At 39.5% G+C, this 21,301-nt stretch overlaps 3 protein-coding genes across 3 annotated transcripts in view; 1 reads left to right on the forward strand and 2 right to left on the reverse strand.

The window, feature by feature from the left end:
- Positions 1-3,027: 3,027 nt before the first annotated feature.
- LOC144660062 (arginine kinase Lit v 2-like) lies at positions 3,028-4,591 on the reverse strand. Its single transcript, XM_078520621.1, has 2 exons — positions 4,461-4,591; positions 3,028-4,322 (listed from the first exon to the last, which is right to left on the reverse strand). The coding sequence occupies exons 1-2, from the start codon at positions 4,506-4,508 to the stop codon at positions 3,171-3,173; spliced, it is 1,200 nt and encodes a 399-aa protein (XP_078376747.1). The 5' UTR covers positions 4,509-4,591; the 3' UTR covers positions 3,028-3,170.
- Positions 4,592-6,554: 1,963 nt separating this feature from the next.
- On the forward strand, positions 6,555-15,346 carry LOC144661145 (uncharacterized). Its single transcript, XM_078521852.1, has 11 exons — positions 6,555-6,721; positions 8,459-10,770; positions 11,040-11,101; positions 11,458-11,597; positions 11,852-11,921; positions 12,622-12,662; positions 12,870-13,049; positions 13,202-13,319; positions 13,830-14,196; positions 14,799-14,861; positions 15,015-15,346. Exons 1-10 carry the CDS (start codon positions 6,583-6,585, stop codon positions 14,850-14,852), a joined length of 3,483 nt encoding a protein of 1,160 aa, XP_078377978.1. The 5' UTR covers positions 6,555-6,582; the 3' UTR covers positions 14,853-14,861; positions 15,015-15,346.
- A 232-nt stretch (positions 15,347-15,578) lies between these two features.
- LOC144659247 (uncharacterized) overlaps positions 15,579-21,301 on the reverse strand; it is a 6,368-nt gene continuing 645 nt past the window's right edge. The window contains exons 2-7 of the mRNA XM_078519676.1: positions 18,603-19,049; positions 17,978-18,186; positions 17,725-17,796; positions 17,423-17,519; positions 17,082-17,190; positions 15,579-16,731 (exon numbers count right to left, since the gene is read on the reverse strand). Of these exons, the coding sequence (XP_078375802.1) occupies positions 16,523-16,731; positions 17,082-17,190; positions 17,423-17,519; positions 17,725-17,796; positions 17,978-18,186; positions 18,603-19,049 (1,143 nt within the window). The 3' untranslated portion in view covers positions 15,579-16,522. The remainder of the gene's footprint in view (positions 16,732-17,081; positions 17,191-17,422; positions 17,520-17,724; positions 17,797-17,977; positions 18,187-18,602; positions 19,050-21,301) is intronic.

Raw genomic sequence — 21,301 nt, forward strand, 5'->3', positions numbered from 1 at the left:
ATCGTTGAAACTCGCAAATGATGTCGAAGAATTCATCGATTCGAGAATTGATCGATTCGTTAACGTGTGGATGAAAATTTATTTATTTTTAAAACTCTGACAAAACCTGACACAGCGACAAACCGAGGGAGCGTGCTGGATTAGTGAAAAACGAGCTTGTGAGCAATAAACAGGCAAGGAGAACAAAAACAGAAATTGTATGAGATAGGGAAAGAATTGAACATACAGGTTAAACTATGATACTTGGTTGACAAAACAAACCTTTTAAGAAAAGAAAAAGTTATACTAGACCATTTATTGACATTATTTAATCTTATACTTTGTCCAAGAAACCCACTGTGTGTTCCTGAACAAGCCAAATTTATAATCGTAGTTTTAAGATCTTTTTAATATTGTATTTTTAACATGAAGTTTTTAAATCTTTTTATTATGTATCTCATTTATTTTTAGTATGTAAATTGTCAATCTCTTTATCATCATGATGAGCCTCTGGCTCGGGAGACTGGGAGACCACTCCCCGTGTATTTGACGTTAATTAAATTACCTTTACCTTTTATTATCAGGGACCGCACAGGGGGAGGGGCTGCGGGGACTTAAGCTTCCCCCTCGGAAAGTGCTGACAGTTGTCTGAAACGGTTTTAGTTATAATTGACTAACCGAAGACATCATTTTAGGGAAGTGGTCATAACAAGTGTACTCGACGAGGACCCACCTTGTGTAGGGGTAGGGGGGCTATGCAAGATACCACCTGTCTGGTAAGCCAAATGGACAAAATTGGCCTTAACATTTGAGTTGAAACTTTCATATTTTGTGTGCATGAAGCTTGCCTTGCTGGAGAACTCGCACAAGGAGGTTTTAAGCCCCCCCCCCCTCAAATGCGTGGTCCTTGTTTTAACAGGGACAATTAAAATTGTCGATTCGATCGTGACAGGGATACCTATTTACAAGCGAGTAATGCAGAAGGGAATAACGACTGAGACGAATAAGTCGAACGTACTGATAGAAAAATTACAGTGAGTACGAATTGCTGACGTGGGATATATTGTACTACGCGTAAGCCGGGAAGTAATCCGTTAAAGCGTCATTGTTTTTTTGTTAGTAAGCTTGGAATACACCTGTCCCAAGGGCGCTGTCTAACTTTGCTTTACGTCGATACGAAGTTTGGAAGTATTTCTCAAGTGTCCGTTCATGATTTCAAAGTATCCGTTGTCCGTCTTAGAGAGGCGCCCGTCTTATAGGGAGTTTGGTTACAGTAAACTGACTGAAAAACGGCAGGGACCATCACCAGGTGTCTGTCTTATAGGGCGTTTGGTTACAGTAAAATGACTGAAAACGGCAGAGACCATCATCAGGTGTCTGTCTTATAGAGGTGTCCGTCTTATAGAGGTGTCCGTTAAGAGAGATTATGTTCTATATTCTTTATCCCGTTATGTCTCAGTCAATTCCAAGCGAGATCATCCCCCCGGACAATCCCCGGGCATTTGACCGCTACTGAGGACCAGATAGCGTTTTTTAGCGTTGACAAATTGTGTTAAAGCTATAAAACGCTAGCGGTCCTAAGCGCGTGAAGTTAGTATTTGGTAACGTCAATGTAAAGTATTTTCAACGTATCTTTTCCTATTAAAAAAAGCTGATTAATAGGGCACGTACGTCCGTTTAGAGTGTTTACGAGAAAACCTAGTTTTCCTCAAAGTCGTTCGTTTCCGTTTCCGGTTTGGTAGTAGTAGACTCGCGCCCGCTTTCGCGCTTCGCGCTCTGTGAGCTCGACTTGTAAGCAAGTCTAGACTTGAGAAAACCCAACTCACAATGACATGTCAGCCCCGACCGATGGGGCATTTGACCATGCAACTGGGGAATTTGATCAGACATTTGGAAAAAAGTCAAATGCCCGGAGGTTTCCCCGGGAGGGGGGTGGGGGTGGAGGGGCATGAAATCGCTTGGAATTGACCGATGCATTAGTCGGATGACATTACTCAACGAGTTAGCTAGCTCGGAACTGCAACACTTTGGATCCATTTCCATTTTATTGAGCAATCCTGGCTGTTTGCTAATAATATTGACAGGAATAACATTTCCTACAGCCTGAGCCTAAAATTGAATATACTCTAATATTGTAATAAGAAGAACTGTGCAACAATTCACATCATTCATTCATATATAAACGTACTAAATAAAGTCTGAAAAGTTTGCTGTTGTTTGGCCACTGCTGACAGCGGCAACATGTAAACTGACCACGTTGAAAGTGGAAGGACTCAAACTAGTCTAACTGTTAAGTTCCTTGCCCCCTGGTGGGGGATAATCTAACTAGGAATTAGATAAAATAGTTACATTATAGTTCAGTTGTAGTGTGGCCTATGAAAATGAATATATTTCGTGAGTTGCGGCTTAACTGAAGATCTGTTGAAAAACAATAACATCATTATGAAGTAGACAGTGATGACAGTGATAAGTGAAGAAATGTATATACTGGTAGATAACAATTAACATTTTTGGAGTGTTAGGTTGTAGATAAAATAACTTTGCATGAGACTGTGTCTGTTTTAAGTTCAAAGTTGGTTTAAGGAGCTTCTAATAAAAAATTTAATGCTACTATTCAAAGCACTTAAACCGACTTTGAACGTGCAAACAGACGATGTTTGCGCGAAGTTCTTTACAAAAGTTACAAATGTCTATTGTTGTACATTCATTTCTTCACCATTACTAGCTGTCATTCTCTTCTTAATAATGAAACGTATTGAATTAAATCGCTCTACAACATGTATAAACAGTTGCTAAAGAGCCTGCTCTTGACGATCCGTGACCCTTTGAATAATTCTGTGTTGTAATCCTCAGATAAATCTTGTCTGGATCATTTTACAAAAACATTTCATGATCTTAAGATTTTGTCTTCAGTTTATCGAAACACCAACTGATCTTCTTTGGGCAAATTCAAAGGTACGTTTGCGTGAAGCTCAGATTGGAAAAAAAGATAACCGATAGAGCCAGGTGATTATGTAAAGTCCTGAATGGCTACAAGAACTTTAGTTGGGAAACGAAAACTAGCTAAAAAACACAAGTCTCTAGACACTCTGACTAGAACGAAACACAACGAGAATGAAAGTAACAGTACTGACCCATCGGGTGGAGTATATAACCTACATGTCATTACTGCACTAGCAAGTTCAACAAGGCTAGTTAAGTTCCATTTCAATCAACTTGTTGACACCGTCAATCACGAATTGAACGAGTTGAACTTCCGAGTAACCAAGCCTGTACTTGTTGGATATATCATAAATAGCACTTGTGGTGTCGGAATGCTCTCCATAAAGACCTCTCACTTGAAGGTGGCGTTCTTGGCACCATTTCTTTAGGCCTTCCTCTCCCATCTTTTCCACCAATTTCTGCAGCTGAATCAGAACTCCTCCTCTCAGCCCAGTTCCCAGATTAGTAGGACAACATGTGATCATTCCAAGGTGCTCTGTTTTCTGGAAGGTCCTGTTGTCGATCTCTTGAAGGAGCTTTTCGATCGTATTTACACCTTTTAAAAGTGTTGCAAATACGGAAGAAACATCTCCACCCTGCTGCATAGAAATAACACGGATATGGTCGCCTTCATTCACCCACACAGCGAAGGTTTTTTCCTTGTTGAGATAAATCCCTCGCCCATATGGCCACCATCGGTGATATCCACTGTCTGCTTGCATCTTGTCATTGCCCTTGAATAACAAGTGTTCCCTTACTAGCTGCTGTCTCTCGTCTTCGCTTATCTTGGCTAATGAATAGTAATGGCCTGCCAAATCTCCCTCTAGTTTCTCGAACACCTGCAGCATCAATGCTTCTATCTGCAGCTTCTCTTCTTTGGAATTTTGACCAGGAGCAAGATTAAATCCAGCGATGTTTCTTGCAACCCTGATTCTTGTGGATATAATCTTGGATGGCTCGCTGATGTTACCTTTCAAATGCTCAGGATTCATGTCAGTTGTGTGCTTGTCACCTGGCTTAAAACCACGATGATACTCTTCGATGAGCGGATCAAAGAACTCTGCGAAGACCGTGTAGGAATCAGTATCCCCGGCATGGCATCCAACCAAGGACTTTTGCTTATTCAGCACTCCACTGTTGACAGCGCGAGCAATGGTAAATCCCGTGGATGTTTTCTTGTCCTTTAGCTTCTCAAAGACGTCCGCTGTCAGGTACTTGGCCATCAACGATTTCGCTCCAGATATGTCAGGGTATTTGTTTTGCTCGAGGTCCGGATCAAGCTTGACATCGTTTTGCTCCGCCAGATTTATGTCATCTCCTAATTTCATAGTCTTGTCTTGGACTATCGCTCCACCAGTATCCTGAAAAAAATATTCAGATATTCTTGTGACGCTTTTCAAAAGCAGTGGAAACGACGCCGACATTTTTCGTTTCGTGTTTGCCATCTGTGTACTAAATTGCCTAAATTACCGACACAGCTTCGACTAAGAATGTCTTACCCCGTGTTGTTTAGAGCTTCGTTTCTCATCTTGGGGATTTGAAGCCATTTCAGAGCGGCGATCTTTAGTTTTTCTATGCGTTCTACTATGGAAGAACCCACTCCTTGCAATCTGCAACCGACTAATTTGCAACTGACTTCAAATGAGTATTTATCTAGATGTACGTATCGATTCCACGGTTTGTTTTGATGTGACAGCAGTTAGAACATAATTTACATAAAACTGAAAAAAATCACCTGCGTTTTTAATTGGCCCAATAAACGGCTGACATTGTCACACAACATTAGTCGTTGCCTGTCACGTACATCTGAGCATGTCGCAAGTTCCCTCCTATGAAACCACCATAGGAAAGCTTAGTGTCTACCTCTGAACAGGAACTAAGATTTTAAATTTGCAAAAAAATCAATTTGCTTTTCTCAGTGAAAAACACTGTGTGTTTAAAAAATTCCAGGTATTCGAAAATTGTTCGACTTCTCAGCCTTAAGAACTGTTCGTGGACACTTCTCATTTTCATCGCCATGTAAGCCAAAGGTCTTTGGAAGCATTACTATCTGAAATTTTCTGTCCAATAACGCACTGCAAATATAGAATTGTAATAGTCTTCATGAGCGATTCATGAACAGATGTATTGTAGTATGCCGTGATAGACGTGGAATTTTATCGAAAGGTCTCAAAAGGCCCCTTTGGCGCAACTAGACCGTGTCACATTGCTTACTACAGGGTGAAACTGGTGGAAGTGAATAGTTGTTTTTCATAGGGAAAGTTTAGCTTTAAAAAAAATTAAAACTTGTTTCCTTATTATTATCATATCGACTACATTTTGTTTCAACAAAGTAAAATTGGATATGAGCATATATTCGGTATTTAAAATATAACACGCAGTTGCAGACAAGTAGCACAATTAATCTGACATTTCGATTGCAGTTGTTTGACTTTTCTGAAATCAGTCGCGTTAGTACTAAATAAGCCACCGTGCACCCCTTCACATTGAAATTATTTTTGTAGTAGGTTACTCGCCATTCCATCACCAAAATGGTGTACTTTGATGGCGACTGGCTCGAACCAGGCATATCAACATGCCGTCAAATAGCCATTAAATAACCCTTGGGATTTTTGATAAGTATTTTTCGATTGGGTGGATGATCGAGGATAAGGTTGCTCAATATTTTTGTAACACGTATATTAAAAATCTGCATTACAGCCGCTAGTACAACGAAGTCTACCAATATAAGGAATTGACAATTTTTATAGACATTAATCGTGGACATTCATCTGAAAATCACCCTATTACATCAATCGTACCAGAGCCCGACCGCTGGTCTAAGGGGACGCGGGCACTGGCTACGAGATTATCTTATGTGGTTGTCGCAAATTCTCTCCTGTTTTTATTTTGAACAGCCCAAGTTAGTTATATTTTAAAGAAGGACAAATCACCAATGCTGATGAAAATCTTCATGTCATGGAAACAATAATAATTTTGGAACCGAGATCGTGGTTGTACTATACCACTAAGAACTTCCTTCACCAAAGCTCCGTCAACTGGGTATTTTGAAAATTATGTGCCACAAAAATTCGCCTGCTAGACTAAATAATACTCCATCGTGCATCCTCAATTAAAATCTCTGGACATGGTTTTAAGAACAATTATTCTTATTTTCCCCGGCCTTTCGTCATCGGTTTAGAATTTACTTTATGTTTGAATTCATTCTAGAAACAGCATGAAATAAAGGTGCTTTGTTTTACAGTCTTGTTAAGAAACCTGCAGGTGCTTTACATAATGATTAAAGTATAAACATTCTGCCATACGAGAAAACATTTAAAGACGTTTTAAAAACATAATTAATCGAGTTTTTAAAATCTCATTTGTGCATGGTACTCCAGTATTATTAAACTCAGGTAAGCATTTTATATTTGGAAAAAATAAAGACATGTACATTTCCAACATTCAAGCATTTTTAGGGTTCGTGTTTGGCCCACTTTCAGTTATCCATAGTTAAGCAGTTGTTGTCATGGAAACGAACACCTGCCAGTACCTGTATTGTGTGGTGGCAATCAATCAAGAATAAACCGACGATGTAAACCGCTGAACTCTTCCTCTGCACTGAATTTGATGTAAACTGACATGAGCATAATTACAAAAATGTCGAGCAACAACAAACTGTTATTCTCTAATAATCAAACGTTTAAGCGGATAATGTGGAAATCACGGCTGCAAATTCTGTATTATCTTGGTCTGTTATATTTGGTTCTGCGATTTCAAGGTAAGATGAAGCTTGATGCAGTATGTGTTAGTGCTTATATTAAACATTGTATGTTTTAAAGAAGGGGAAATAGGTCAGCACGCTGCTAGAACTGTAACTGATCGAATACATCAGTGCTAAGAGATGGGAATGTTCTTTCTTACCAAAAAGGTCCATAAATTTCAGTTAGCGTTGGCATTGATCACTGACAAACATTTGAAACGTCCTTACTATCGAATCCAAAGGAAAGGAAAGAGGATTATCTTAATTGTCTTTTTTTTAGAAGAACCAGTGGAAACCATTGTTTATAAAAGAAAGGATTTTTCTCGGTATCCTTTCGAAGAAATACGGAAAAATTCTGTAATTTAAGTTAGTAATAGAAATGAAAAATTCATAATATAACGACGAAATACGCTTGTCTGGAGTCATCTTTTCATTAGAATAATACATTTCATTAGCATTTCGACATGCGAAAATGAGATTGCTAGCTAATTTGAAAGTGGTACGAATAAGATGTTTTTAGGTGCGATAGTTTGCGGATCTGCCAGTTTCGTGGTTATAGCTTCCGTTCTAGTTAAACCGATTGAATTTACGACTACGTGTACTAATTTAATGCCAAAATATTTTTATAAGATGAGGTCTGTTCATTTTTGCCAGTTTTAAGCGGGTGTTAATTGGTTTCAATCCGGTTTTCTTAAATCATATTCATGGTTTATCTCAGTAAAAATAACATCGCAAAATGAAAATCAGTATCACCAATGGTTTTTGTGGAAAATCTTCCACGTTATGCAAACGCCTTGTGTTGCTTTTATAGATGCATTTGATTTTATTTGCTCTTCATTTGACCGATCTTGTATTTATAAAACCTCCATAAAATTTGTTTTTGAAGGTTTCAGTGCATTGAATTATGACAGACGCGTGCCCTGCAGTTGCTGAGACATATTCAAATTTTGTGTGTTAGTTTATTTGCTAAGCTGCTTCTTCTCAACCATCAAATGTACGTCAAAACTGTGTATGATCTCTAATTAAATTCGTCATCTCTTTTTTTAGGCATGGCCTCATTTATAATATCGTTCAACCGAATATACAAAATGACACATCCTGGCAAACTTCCCGCTCGTGTATGGATTATATTGCACGGCCTCGTTGACAACGTCGCTCGTCATAGTCGCCATGAGACAGTTGTCAATTCTTTGCTTAGTGTCTCGGGTATTTTGTAGCGTTTATTGTTGTCGAGCCTGAAAGGTTCGATTCTGCCTGGGTGAATAACTTATTTCAATATTGAGGTTTTAATGGAATACTAATAAATGTTCCGGCGATTAAGCGTCGTTTGCTATAAGCCGAAGCTGTTCTGGTTGCGCAGTGGTCGGAACAGGAGGCATTTGGAACGATGTTGAAATTCATGGTTGAGCCCTGAACAGCTGGCAGCATTGTCGAGTAACTTTATGTCATTTACCTCCCAGTAAAATTCTACTGATTGTTATAAAAAGCTGATGCCTACATGCAAGTAGAGAAAATGAGATTTGTATGTCATTCTGAGAATCTTCCGCAGACGCGACGAGGACAAACTGAAGATGTTAAATCATTGGTCAATCGAAAGGGCTAATGCACGCACACACAAAAAAAATTAAAATAATACAGTCAAGTTAGTCAAAAAACTTTTTTTGCGATAGTAATTACTATCACCATTACCATTACCGTTTCTCTAGAAATTTTCACTCCTGATCCTGCATTTCTGATTTTTTTGTTTCCTTTCAGACAAGGCGTGTTCAAGATTTCCACTTCTTGGGATATCTACGGACATCGATTACAACAGACTAAATGCTAAGATAGTAACCAGTAATTTTCATTTTTCTATGAAGTGTGAAAATTCTGGAGACTTATCGTCAACAAATCCTTCTGCCAGTTATAACAAAGCGGTGCCATCATCAATGAATGGTTTATCATCGAATATGTTGTGCGTGTTAGCTTCAAGGCCCTTATTTGAACCGGCATCTGTTATCACTGTGCTGTTGTCATCAGGTTTCTCTCGAACTTCTGCAGTTTTCACCACCTCGTTACATCGCTTTCTGTGCGGCACAGTTTGGAAAATGTCGATCTGCATGTTTTACAAAGCGTGTTTTTGCTCTGAACTTTCTTGTCTATTAGACACGTCACACAAATCGTCAATACTTCAGAAATCTGAAGTCTCAAGCTCTCTTGAATCTGCAAAGGTCAGTTTATGGAGAAAGTTGGCAACGTTGGTTTGTTTATTCTCTTTATTGGTGATTATTCTAAGGCAAAGAATAAAGTTGACAAGAAAAAAGAACAGACTCATTTCTTATTTGGAGAGTTCAATGGGTACTGTATTTTCCAGTTTGACAACGTTCACAAAGCCTTTGAGAACACTACTCATTCTATTAACACTATTTGTGCCAGGAAATTCATCACTGGATCCCTCAAACACGACGGTGGTACCCAAGAATGAAACAAGATTGAGCACTTCGTGGACTACAGAGTCCTTTATCCAAGGCTTTACTCCGATGCCTTCTTCTTCGTCGACAACAGCAACAAACGCAACATGGTCATCGTCCTCTCTACGGGTATTACAGCCATTTTCATTGACACAAGTTCAAGCATCAGTACAAGCGTCAACTCAATCAACTGATTTTGTGAAGTCACCAACCTTTCAATCACTGTTACAAAGCACAACATTAGTGATTCTAATTACTAATGTATCATCATCACTAACACCACTACCATCAGGCTCATTAACATCACCTTCATCATCTTCACACATGAACTCTTCCTTATCAACATTCCTGCGCATATCACGAGCAACATCATCACACACATCGTCATCATCTTCACCTTTATCATCGTTGTTACTATCGCCATTATCGTCATCATTTGCTTTGTCCACATTATTCTATTCGACATCAGAGGCATTACTGTCCACATTGAGTCCGTTACTACCGAAACCTTCGCCATCATTGTCACCATCATCAACAACATTGCCTTTATTTTCATCTGCATTGCTATCTCCAACAATATCGCCAGAAGTCTCATTATCATCATTATCAGCATCATTATCAGCATCACCATCACCGACACTATCAACATCAGCACCCTCAACAACAACACCATCACCATCATCATCATCACCCCCATCGCCACTCCCATCCTCATCACCACCATCCTCAACACCATCGTTGCCAGAATCGTCTTCATCGCCCTTATCATCAACATCCTCAGCACAGTCGCCACTCCTACCACTACCATCTTTACTATCACCATCCTTAGCACCGTCGCCACCCCCACTGCTATCACCATCATCATTTTCACTACCTCCAACGTCAGCATCCTCGGCACCATTGCCACTCCTATCCTCACCACCACCATCAACGCCATCTTTATCAACAGTAAAATCTCCATCTCCATCACCATCACCGTCACATTATTCGTCACCATTACCATCGACATCGTCCTCTACGTCATCACCATCTTTATCCATATCAGCACTCCCATCACCATCACCACTCTCAACACCATTATTATCATCTCCATTGACTTCACCATCAGTATCCTCATCACCACTCCAATCACCACCAACATTGTCGTCACCATCCCCACTGCCATCCTCATCACTATTAACATCCACCTCTCCATTACCATTGCCGTCATCTTTGTCACCATCACCACTGTCTTCGTCAACAGCATTGCCTCTCAATTCATCGTCACTGTTTTCTCCAATCCTAACAACATCTATTAAGTCGCTCATGGTAGTATCATCAACGTTTGTAAAGAACGATTCCTTACGAGAGCAAACTTCAACAGTGTCTTCGCCTCATAGCTCAATAAATGCTAACTTTACGTCAAGGGCAATTATTCAAACTATACTTTCTGCGACGTCAAGTGGAATGAGTTCTGCATCGTCTTCCGTAACACATATCCCGACTCAGACAACTCCTTCAAATAAAACAAGAATAATAAATGTCACAGTGTCGTTAATAAATGAAGATTTCCACAAAGACTTGTTGAATGAGAGTTCAGCAAAATTCGTGAACTTGTCCCGGAGGGTGAACTCCACGGTAGGATTTCAAACAAATATTATTACATAATCAAAGATCTGAACTATTTCAGTTGTAACACATCTAAACCTGTCATTACAAACGGTTTCGCTGTTTGTACTACGAGATGTCAAATGTTAGTTTATCCATGTATTAATCCATCCATACATACATTTCTGCCTCCCTCCCAGCTCCCTCCCTTTCTCCATATTGATTGATTGACTAACTGATTGATTGATTGATTAATAAATAAATAAATTAATTGATTGATTGCATTTATCTCTTGGCAGTTGTGGGAATTGTTTTCTGGCAACGTGGAAGGTCTGAGAGATATTAAAATACTTCGATTCAGGTTTGTACGAAACGTTTCAGCATGATGCTAACGACTTATAATTTTCATCTCATTCACTATAGACCTTAACCGGAATGGCAAAATAATGTTGAAATGCCGTTGAAAAGACCAACACAACAAAAGCATTGATAGACCTGTATCAATGCCTTACTCATGATTAGCTTCCAGGCTCGTTAAAGATTCCACTGCCAAAATTACTTTTAGATCAAATAACTTATTATGAAAGTTTAGGAAATTAGAATGTTAAGGAATACAGATATAAAAGATCGAGTATGGATGGTCATTTCTGTATACTTACGTCACAATGCAATTATGTTAGCAAGATCTTGACTTGCATCTTTTCTTTTTTGTTCAAGACAGGGAAGCGTGAAGGTGGATTTTCAACTGCTTATTAACAGCACGTCTAACGTCACCACACAAACTATCAATCAAACGCTGCTGAGTAACAATGGAACAAACAACCAAGGATTCATTTTTGGAAATATTCTTGTCCAGGGTAAGTTAATACTTGTTTTATCCGGCCGACAAAGCAAAGAGCATTAACAATTACACAGTGCAAAGTTAATTTGTCAAAGTGCCCAAGAACATTCACAAAAGATAGAACTGGACACGCGTTTCAGTAGAATCATAACACAAATATTTTTTCTGACATTGGACAAATTTAATGATCTACTGGCTTTATCTCATGTGTTCCGTTTTCATCCTCTTTTCTTTATCATGATACATTGTTTGCTTTACTTTGTTTCATAGAAAAATGTTCGCCAGGATTCTGTTTTAACTCAGGCCGTTGTGAGGACGATGCCCACGGTCCGGTTTGCAGGTAAGGGCAAAAACAAATACTTCTTTAAGTTACACTTGTTTGGCTGTCATCACGCACTAGTTCATTAAACTTGTCATCGTTCTAATTTCAATGATCTGGGAAAATATTTTTTCAAGCGGTAATGCTAGATTGGTTTTGTATCTGACGCGTGGTATTGATAATGAAAGTAATTTGTCAAACTAGCTGTGGATCTACAAAACACGTACTTTCAAGAACCGGTGGAAAGGCGCAGAAAAATAAACTCAGAAAACAAAAGTGTACCGTTTACCTATCTTTCTGTTGATTTCTTGTACGCAAGTTGAACTTGCGTACAAGCTTAAGTTGGGTGGACAAAGTTAAGTGACTCGCAAGTAAGTTTACCGGCAAGTGCGCACGTAACTTGCAAAAAAAAAAAACATTTCAAGGCGGTAAAAATGTAACTAAATGCAAACGGCGAAAAACTTGCGCCAACATGCGTGCAAATGTGTTCCCGACCCGCAAAGTAAAAGCAAGTCATCGCAAGACAATGCTAGCCTGCGAATCAGGCAGCCGCCTCTTATTCGCTCCCGCAACTTGAGCGAATGAGAGGTGGCTGTATTCGCAGGCAAAGACAATGCAAGTGCACGCAATTTCTGGCCACTGGCGACTCCGTTTGGCCAGGACTTTAAAATGTGAAGTTTAAATCCAAATGACTGACATTACTGTTTGTACTGATCCTTAGTTGCTCCACTGGGTTTGATGGATCACGATGTGCTCAAAAAGGTCAGTGTACAATGTTATCATCATTAGCTACAAATTCTCTAGTAACAATGGGTTTCGACATCATAATTGCAAATTGTACAGGCTAATGTACACCTTTCCTACAACACCTTTTGTGACCTTGAGAATTGAATTCTTTCTTCTGTGGATAATGGGTAAGTGTATTTACTCAGTTTAAAAATTAAGATATATATTCTGTATTTTTGACAGTTGCTGTGAATGGAAGCTACACTGAGTGGTCTGATTTTACTGAGTGCAGCAAAACATGCGGAGGTGGTCAAAAACGTCGCAGCCGCTCATGTCACAAGCCTCTACATGGAGGAAAAGACTGCGCGGACCTGGGTCGAGCTATAGAGTACGTTGATTGCAATGGTGATGTCAGCTGTCCAGGTACATCTCTGATGAATGTTTTAAGTTTTAAGAGAGGTTACTTTGAGCTGATTATATGTGCAGTAATGTTAGAGAAGTCGCAATTGTGTAATAACAGACAGGTTAAAAATGTTAGAACAATCATTACAGCTGGTTATTATTTGTCTTCAAAGTTTCAGCTGAGATCTGGATAGCTGTTGGAGTGGCATGTGGCGTGTTCCTCTTGATTCTTATCTTTGTTGTTTTGCTGCTGTTACGAAGACGGAGAAAGCAAGCTGAACAAAGAAATGGGTAAATATAGATCTGATTAATAGGTCTTCTATCATGACACTCCAGGAGTCCATGGTCATGGACACTCCTAATTCACCTTTTGAATACTCAAATTATAGGGGCCGGAATCCTAAAGCAGTTTTTGAAAGTTCTTAAATTCCTTTTTACAGGTTTAAACCAAACGCCTCTCCATTCGCATGTCGAACTTATAGCTAGTGAATAAGAGGGGCCTACGACAGTTTTGTTCGGCAGCTTAGTTTGATAATATATATAACAACATTAGGTTCACCAAAAGCACAGAGATTGTAGTTGCTGTGTAGTGGTATAACGCAACTTTATAAGAGAAGTAACGTTTTAATTGTGCTCTTCTCATGAGCTGAACAACAAGCATAGAGCAGTGCAAGTGGCATACGGATCGATGACCCCCCAAATCACGTGAGAACCAAAATATTTCAGCTCCATGTTCTTACCAAATTTTCTTGGTTATAGAAGTCCGCGGGAACTCCGCTAATAAAACTGTATGTTTTTCAGGTTATCCAGCTCCAAGGATTTTCAAACAAATGGACACAGTACTATAATACCGCTTGAAGTGATATACGAGGACAAAACAGTACCTAAGTCATCCCCCAAAGGACAAACGAATCCAGAATTTATTGGCGATGATGAGGATGATGACAATGATATCTACAAGGCTCAGTTGTTGTTATTTTTAAAGCAGGCCCATTTAATACGGCCAAATATCTACCCCGACGAGCAAGACAACAAGTCCGATACCTCGGAATATTCAAGGCCAACATCCAGAAAAACGTCTGCAGTATCTAGGGTTAGCCAAGAGGGCAAAGATGAACCAGCTCTTGATGACGAGTCAAATCACGTGTCAAACATTTCAACCACTGCTGTAAGTTGTCCTCCTTCCTTGTAATACAATCGATGTAAAACACACTATGTTTATCGCCCTGACTTCATCAGTGGAGGTCAGTAAAAACGTTTCTTCTTTGCAGCCGAAGATAGATTTTAAACGACTAACAGAAGTTGCCATGCAACACAGCTGCTTGCAAGGATCGCTTCGTTTACTTCTGAGGTTACCAACGGTAATACCCGATTCCCTCTATAGCGCCTGCAGGGAATCACGGTAGTTGTATTCATCAAACCATGCGCGAGACTCGGCAGCGATGCACATTGCTGAGTCTCGCGCATGGTTTGATGAATACAACTACCGTAATTCCCTGCAGGCGCGCGCTATAGAGGGAATCGGGTATTAGAAACGATGAAATGTTCCTGGGTGCGCTATCAAACCCGGCAAGCTGAGAGCCTGGGGTGCGCTATCAAACCCGGCAAGCTGAAAGCCTGCAAGCAAGCTTCATTTTGCGCAACCTCCGTTTCGACAAAAATAGAAAAACTTAACTTGAAACAGAAATAGAAAATCTACATGCATCAAGGCGTTAGTCTTTTGAAGTTCAATTTGTGGACTAAAGCTTTTACTAAATGCTTTTTGTTCAGGGCCAAACACCAGTGACTAATGGCGAAAAAGTACTTCCAACAACAGTCTTGTGACCAGTTATGGTAAGATTAAAGTTTTACAGATCAAGTTCAATATCGTAAGTCAAAAACCGACGTTTCGGCACTTCGTCGGTGATGATTGTTAATTTTGTAATGGAATGGCTCTCTACTCCGATTGAAATCAAAATGGAAATGAGGGTTTTTTTTCTTTTTCAGATTCCTACACGGCGGGTTGCCACAGGCTCATTTGGTATTTTTAAGAATGACACGACCAATTTTATAAATAAAGTTAGCTTATAAATTCGTTGAGTTTGCGCTAAAACGTTGCTTACTAAATTAAGTGTCGCATAAAGCGATAAGTCGTCGAGGCAACACCAGTAATTTTTTAAGAAAGACGTAAATTTTTGGAGTACATTTTTCTGTTGTAACTCAGCGCGGTTTCTTGTTAATTGGCCAGGATAGGTTAGGATAGCAGCAATTATCCAAACCATGCTGCAGGGAGAGTTGTATTTTAGTTAAACACACCGTAAGAATATGTAAAATATTGTCACTAATCAACCTACCACACCCTCACGACAGACGCGCGTGTGTAAATGGTCCGACATGTCGTAGGCCTGTCGTAAGCTGCGAATAAGTCGTACCGTGTAAATCTACCTAAAAACAACTGTGACTATTTCTCAATTCCGTTGTAAGCTGTCTCTATTGACGAATGAGGAGTAAAAATTGTAGAACAGCTGAATAAACCGGGATATGAAGAACCATAGACAGACATAACACAGATTGTGAATAGGAATCTGCACTTTATTTAATAACACACCGCGGCGAAGCACAATAAAGATGTTTCTCGGCGACCGCTGGACTCCTTGTTTGTCATTATTTACAAGGGTTAATATATTACAACACAATGTTCAAGGAAATCCTAACTAATAATATACTGTTTAAACTTACAACTTTTACGTGGTAACCAAGGTTGTCTAATAAATGAAATCGCCTCCTGATAAATCGTTAGACTTGTCACACGAATATCCAACAACACATTTTCTTTATTCTACGAATCATGATGGCAATTTCACCAAGACAACCACGTCACGAGTGGGATAAAAAGAATGAACACAACACAAAACATCGATACATCCGTTTGCAACTTGGAAACTTCGCAAACGCAAACGGTTAGCCTTATGTATGACCCCACGTACAGAAAAGATTGGGCCAGTCAACAAGACGCAGTCAGCGAACGAAACATCACTGACTTGCACAGGACTAATCAGTTTGTGGAGTTAAGATTACGTATGTGCCACACACAAACCGCACTGACACCAACACATGCAACGCAAAAACAACTTTCTTTGCTATTTGCCATAAGAATACACTACGATTTTACTGGTCCACTGAACTCCTCGCCTAACTGTTCGTTAAGAACTCAACAAAAACACATCTTTGGAGCAGGGCTGTGCACTTAAAAAGTAAAATATATTGAATATTTTGGTAAAAAATGAATGAACACTAAATAAAACGAAAGTATTAATATTAATATGACATATGGGGCAACACATGCGTCGAACCAAACATTCATAGCTATTTATAGCTACATACTACTGCCCAAATATATTTAGTTCTCTTTGACCTTTGCATAAATATTAGTATATATGTTTTCACGCGTCGCCGTATGTTGTCTAGCATGATATGCTTGTTGTGTATCTGGGTCAATTGATATATATATATAACTACACTCCTATGGGGTTACTGTTTGTCGTTATCACTCCCTGCGGATTTGAAACACTTGACATCGTAGTAGCAGCGAGATTTTCTAGTTCCAGTGTAGCTCTGTGAGCCATTTGCGTGAGAGCACTGGTAGCGACATCTTCAGCTGATGCGGCATCTGGGTGAGAGTTGTTTGTTATAACCCCGTTTGTTTGTTCAGCAACTTGATGATCTGTTTGAAAGTTAACAACCTTTTGTTAGGTCACTAGACATGCTATTCAGACAGTATGAGGAAAACCTCTATAGAGAAAATACATAAAATGCAGGAGAAGGAGAGATAACAATTATAGCAACAGGATGGTAATGGGCACAAATCGGTCTTAAAAAGAAAAATAATCACAGGTGAACATAAATTGAACATTCAAAATAATTAAAGGTGTTAAACTCTACATTACAAAATTAGCCACATGGGCCAAAAGTCGCCACCAAGCCCTTTCGTGTTTCACCAGGTAAGCTCCCTATATTCAGTTGTTTGCAGCCGAACTTGAGTTTCTTTTGTATAGTATACAACAAGATACTTACTTAACATCTGGCTGTTTCGTTGCTGTGCTATTGTGACGGGGCAGTCCTTGTGAGCCAAAAGAAGCGATTTTAATTGAGCAACTTCGGTTCTTAGAAGGGTTATTTCACTCTGGAGAAAGAACATAAACTGTAAGTAAACAGTTCCTGTTCTGATTATTATTCTCATAGTTTATGACATAATTTCCCATTCAAATGGTCGGGTAAAATTACTTGCCTTCTTACATTTATAGTAAATCAAACAATTAACTAGCACTGGGGAAAAGTATAACATTCCAATCAGATCTTCGGCAAAATTGTTTAACTAATGGTAAGCACAGAGAAATTAGTCATTCACAACATACTTGCAGATGTGCATTAGTATTACAAAGGTCATCAGCTTTTTTCTCCAACTGCTGCACCCAGATTTTTCTTTTTTCTCTACACCTGGTGGCTGCAGCTCTGAAAGAGAAGCGAACATTTTGATGTCAGTTCATAATAACACCTACGCCAAACCACGATCTACCCAGAGTGGAACAAGTCTTCTTGCACTGTAAAGATGGCTTGCAGCCTTGACCATTGTTGCTATGGTTACTGGTTAGACAGGTTAGATCGTGTGATAGCCGCTCAATTGCAAGGCACGATAATTCACAGTGTTTGTACTTACCGATTTCTTTCAAGGAAGCGTTTTCTTCGCTCATCAGGATCCAGCTCATCCTGCATTCTTCGAGGACGTTTTCTATGGAAAAGTAATTTCATTTTAGCTGGGTACCCTGCATTCAAATGACCTCTTTGTAACTGAAATGTACTTGATACCTTGATGTTTGTAGTTTTCCTGTCTTGAACTGAAAACTTGTTAGACGAGGTAAAAAATAGATTTTTGTAATTCTAAGGTTTGTGAATGTAGTGGTGTTACTTACGAGGAGCCTGGGCCTCTCTTGACATCCTGTGGACTGATGTTGCTATTGGCAACAATCGTGGTTGGATGGTGGGAATGATTGATGTGATTTCCAGGACTTGGTATTCCATTATGTTGTGACGTTACCATGTCAACTGCTTCTGTCATTGCACGATGGATGATATTGCTGGATTGGGCGGCTTGATGGAGTTTAAGTTGCTCCTTAAGACGCTGAAATTGCAATGGAAATTGTAATTTACTTGTACATGTTGTGAAATACACTAGCTAAGAGGTCGAGTCATAAGATGCCACTTTCGTTGCAAGCACTTTTTAATCTTTGCATTCTGTTGCACCCTGAACAGCTGAAACGCTGCTTGGTGTATTTCTAATAGGCAGAAACTAAAGAGCTTGGTGTAAACTATTTCTGATAAATGCACAGCAGAACACAGTTTTGTACTGTGGACAGCATGGTTCAATCTATTGATTCCAGAAATAGGGTAACTGACAAATTATTTCATTTATACCTAAATGTACATGTACTGCAAGGGAGGCCTTAAAAAGTTGTTATTGTACAACAGGTTCCACAGTTGTGTTATGCAGTTTTTTTTCCATAGATAAATCACTGAAAATTTGTTGAGAAAACAAACCTGTTTAGCACTTCCCATAAAGGAAGGAGGACTGCTTGCACTTGGACTGCTAACAATAGCCGGGGTGGGGATGGATGGAATGGGCATTGAGCTGCTGGCAGAGTTCAGACGTCCGTGGATATGACTCGGTACTGGCAGCGCAGAGGGGACCTGAGCATTAGGAGCTGCTATGGAAGCAGGTATTGCTGGTGGAATATGAGGCGGAACACGAACAAGCACTGACACTGGAGCAGCAGAGATGACTGTCCTCTTTACTTCTGTCGTTGTAGTATTCTGTGGAGGTGGTGCTATCTCAACTTTAGACTCAGAATCAACCACAGCATCAATAACAATGACACTTTGTGTTGGTACTGTGCTGTTAGCAGGTGACGTTTGGCTGTGATCAGAAGGCAAATGAGCTGCAGGGTGAGCACTTGATGAACTGGATGGCTGTGAAGTAAGAAAAAACTGTTTTCATGCCTTGAAACATAACACACAGTCATAAATGTAATACTGTTTTATCCACAGCTGTAGTATTGTGACTAAAAACTCAGACATTGATTTCTTGTATTTGTAAATTCAAATCTGTGGGCTGTGGTGGTAGTACAAAAAGAAGGCTCTACATTAGGAAAATAATTTTGGGCTTATTGTTAAATTGAGAAGAGGTAATATGCTTTCTTTATTATTCCACTATTACATGTACCTCATTAGACAAATTATACTACACTGTAGAATTTGGTGTTATACTCTAGTGCCCCATTTGGGAGCTAAGTAACAAGAGAAATGCATACTACTTATTAACCGAGAGTGAGGTCATTACAGGGGAATCTCAGACCGAGGCCGTGATGTATTGACCGAGCGACAGCGAGGTCAATACATCAAGGTCGAGGTCTGAGATTCCCCTGTAATGGCCGAACGGACGAGGTTGATAAGTTATTTATTATATGGCCTTTAAGCACTATTCAAAAAAAGAGTATAATCAAGGGAAAAAACACTGGAGGTAAAACTCGCTCTCTGTGGCTCTCTTCGTCGCTCATACTTAAGAAGTATCGGTATGCTTATATTTTTCGTTCAGTTATTGAAAAGATAGTTATATTTTGTCGGCATTTTTTGTTGTTTTTTGCCCCCTCGCTAGTAGCTTTTACTCACAACTCAAAAAATAGGGCCCCAATGGGTCCATGTGTTTTGCTGCTAGAGCAAAGTCTTAGGGAACATGTTGATGAAAGACAAGTGAGTCGAGATTGAAATCCAACGTCTTTTATTGTCTGTCACTTGTGTGCAGGTTAATAATTGCACTATATTGTAGTCACTTTGTGTTAATTCAATCCTGATAATTTTACTGATCAAAATTCAGAAATTATAAATAATCGCACGCGCACCGGCGTACAACAACAGAAAGACGGCGTTGAACGTAACGCAAAGTTCATTTTGAAAGCGAAAGTTTACAAATAATTATTATCATTCGTCAGTCATCCCTTCACGCATGAACACTCGTCGAATTTCAGTGTCTTCACAACAAGATCGGAAGATCGATAAGGACCAATTTTTGATTCTGCGAAAGTTCGTTTTCTTAAAGTTTTAGAAATTTGTGAAGTTGGAGGATTCACTGAGGACTGCGTAGCCGAAGATGCAGTGGCTCGCTGGACATCAAATTCTATTTTTCACGGCGTTTAATTAATCTTCACAAAATAAACATGTGGCGCCAGCGCGTCTGGCAGTCAAAAATTCATTTTTCAAAAAACTTTCCCTTTCCAGCTATTTTAGCGGGGCTTATACTATAGTACCTACCTGTCAGTCGTAGAAAAGCTGAAATTTAAGGATGAACTGTTTATTAAATGAAGACCGTATTATTTTTTAATAACTAGTAAACAAACTGGTCGCCACGCATTTAAACACGAACTGACGAATGTTGCATCTGATGCAGTGAATCTGGTGAATGAGAACTTCCTTTAATATTTCTTTGTTTTCGACGGTGTGCACCACTGAATAAGTTTCTTTCCCATTGTGATGTTACTAGTATTAATTCGTTTCTAGCTGTCTTTTATATAGCTCGAATACAGCTACAATTAGCGGTGCAGCCTACCAGCTGTCTTTGCGTGACAAGTTACACGTTCATACATTTTATTTTAAAATATGAAGTTCAGAGTTAATACAGTACTAGTATGCTGTAGACAGTGTAGACAAGGTGAGGGTAAGTTTATTTTCAAAGCGAAAGTTTACAAACTGTGCACTAACCGGTCCTTTGGAGAAAATATTTATGACCTTCGGCGAGGTTCCAAATCTTCGCTCTTTTCGTAAATGATGAAAACTGCAGAATAATTTCTCATAAAACTGGAGTGGTCGCGCCACAGTTTGTTTTCTTTCCCAATGCGATATACTTTTAAATCGGTTTTCTGTTTTCCAGCGTGTCCAACGTGGTTTACGTTCGAATACTTTGGCCCGTAACTTCGAATGCGATCAGCGCTACGGTTCATTGGTTTCGATTTTGTTTGTTCATGGATTTGATTGACATCGGTAGTTCAGATTTCTCCTCTGTTACGGCACTTACACCTTACACCTTACGGTCCTTACGGTCCTTACGGCACAAACTTCAGCTCTCAATGTGTTTTGCTTGCAGCCATTGCGGCTGCAGCAAAACACAAAAACCGTCGAGCCGAGAAAAAGTTTCATAATGCCCGGTCATTACAAGAAAATAATGCCCGCTCAGCAGCCAATCAGAG

This window comes from Oculina patagonica, chromosome 7 (genome assembly GCF_052425735.1).
Source record: "Oculina patagonica isolate OP01 chromosome 7, crgOcupat, whole genome shotgun sequence".
NCBI classification, from domain to species: Eukaryota; Metazoa; Cnidaria; class Anthozoa; order Scleractinia; family Oculinidae; genus Oculina; species Oculina patagonica.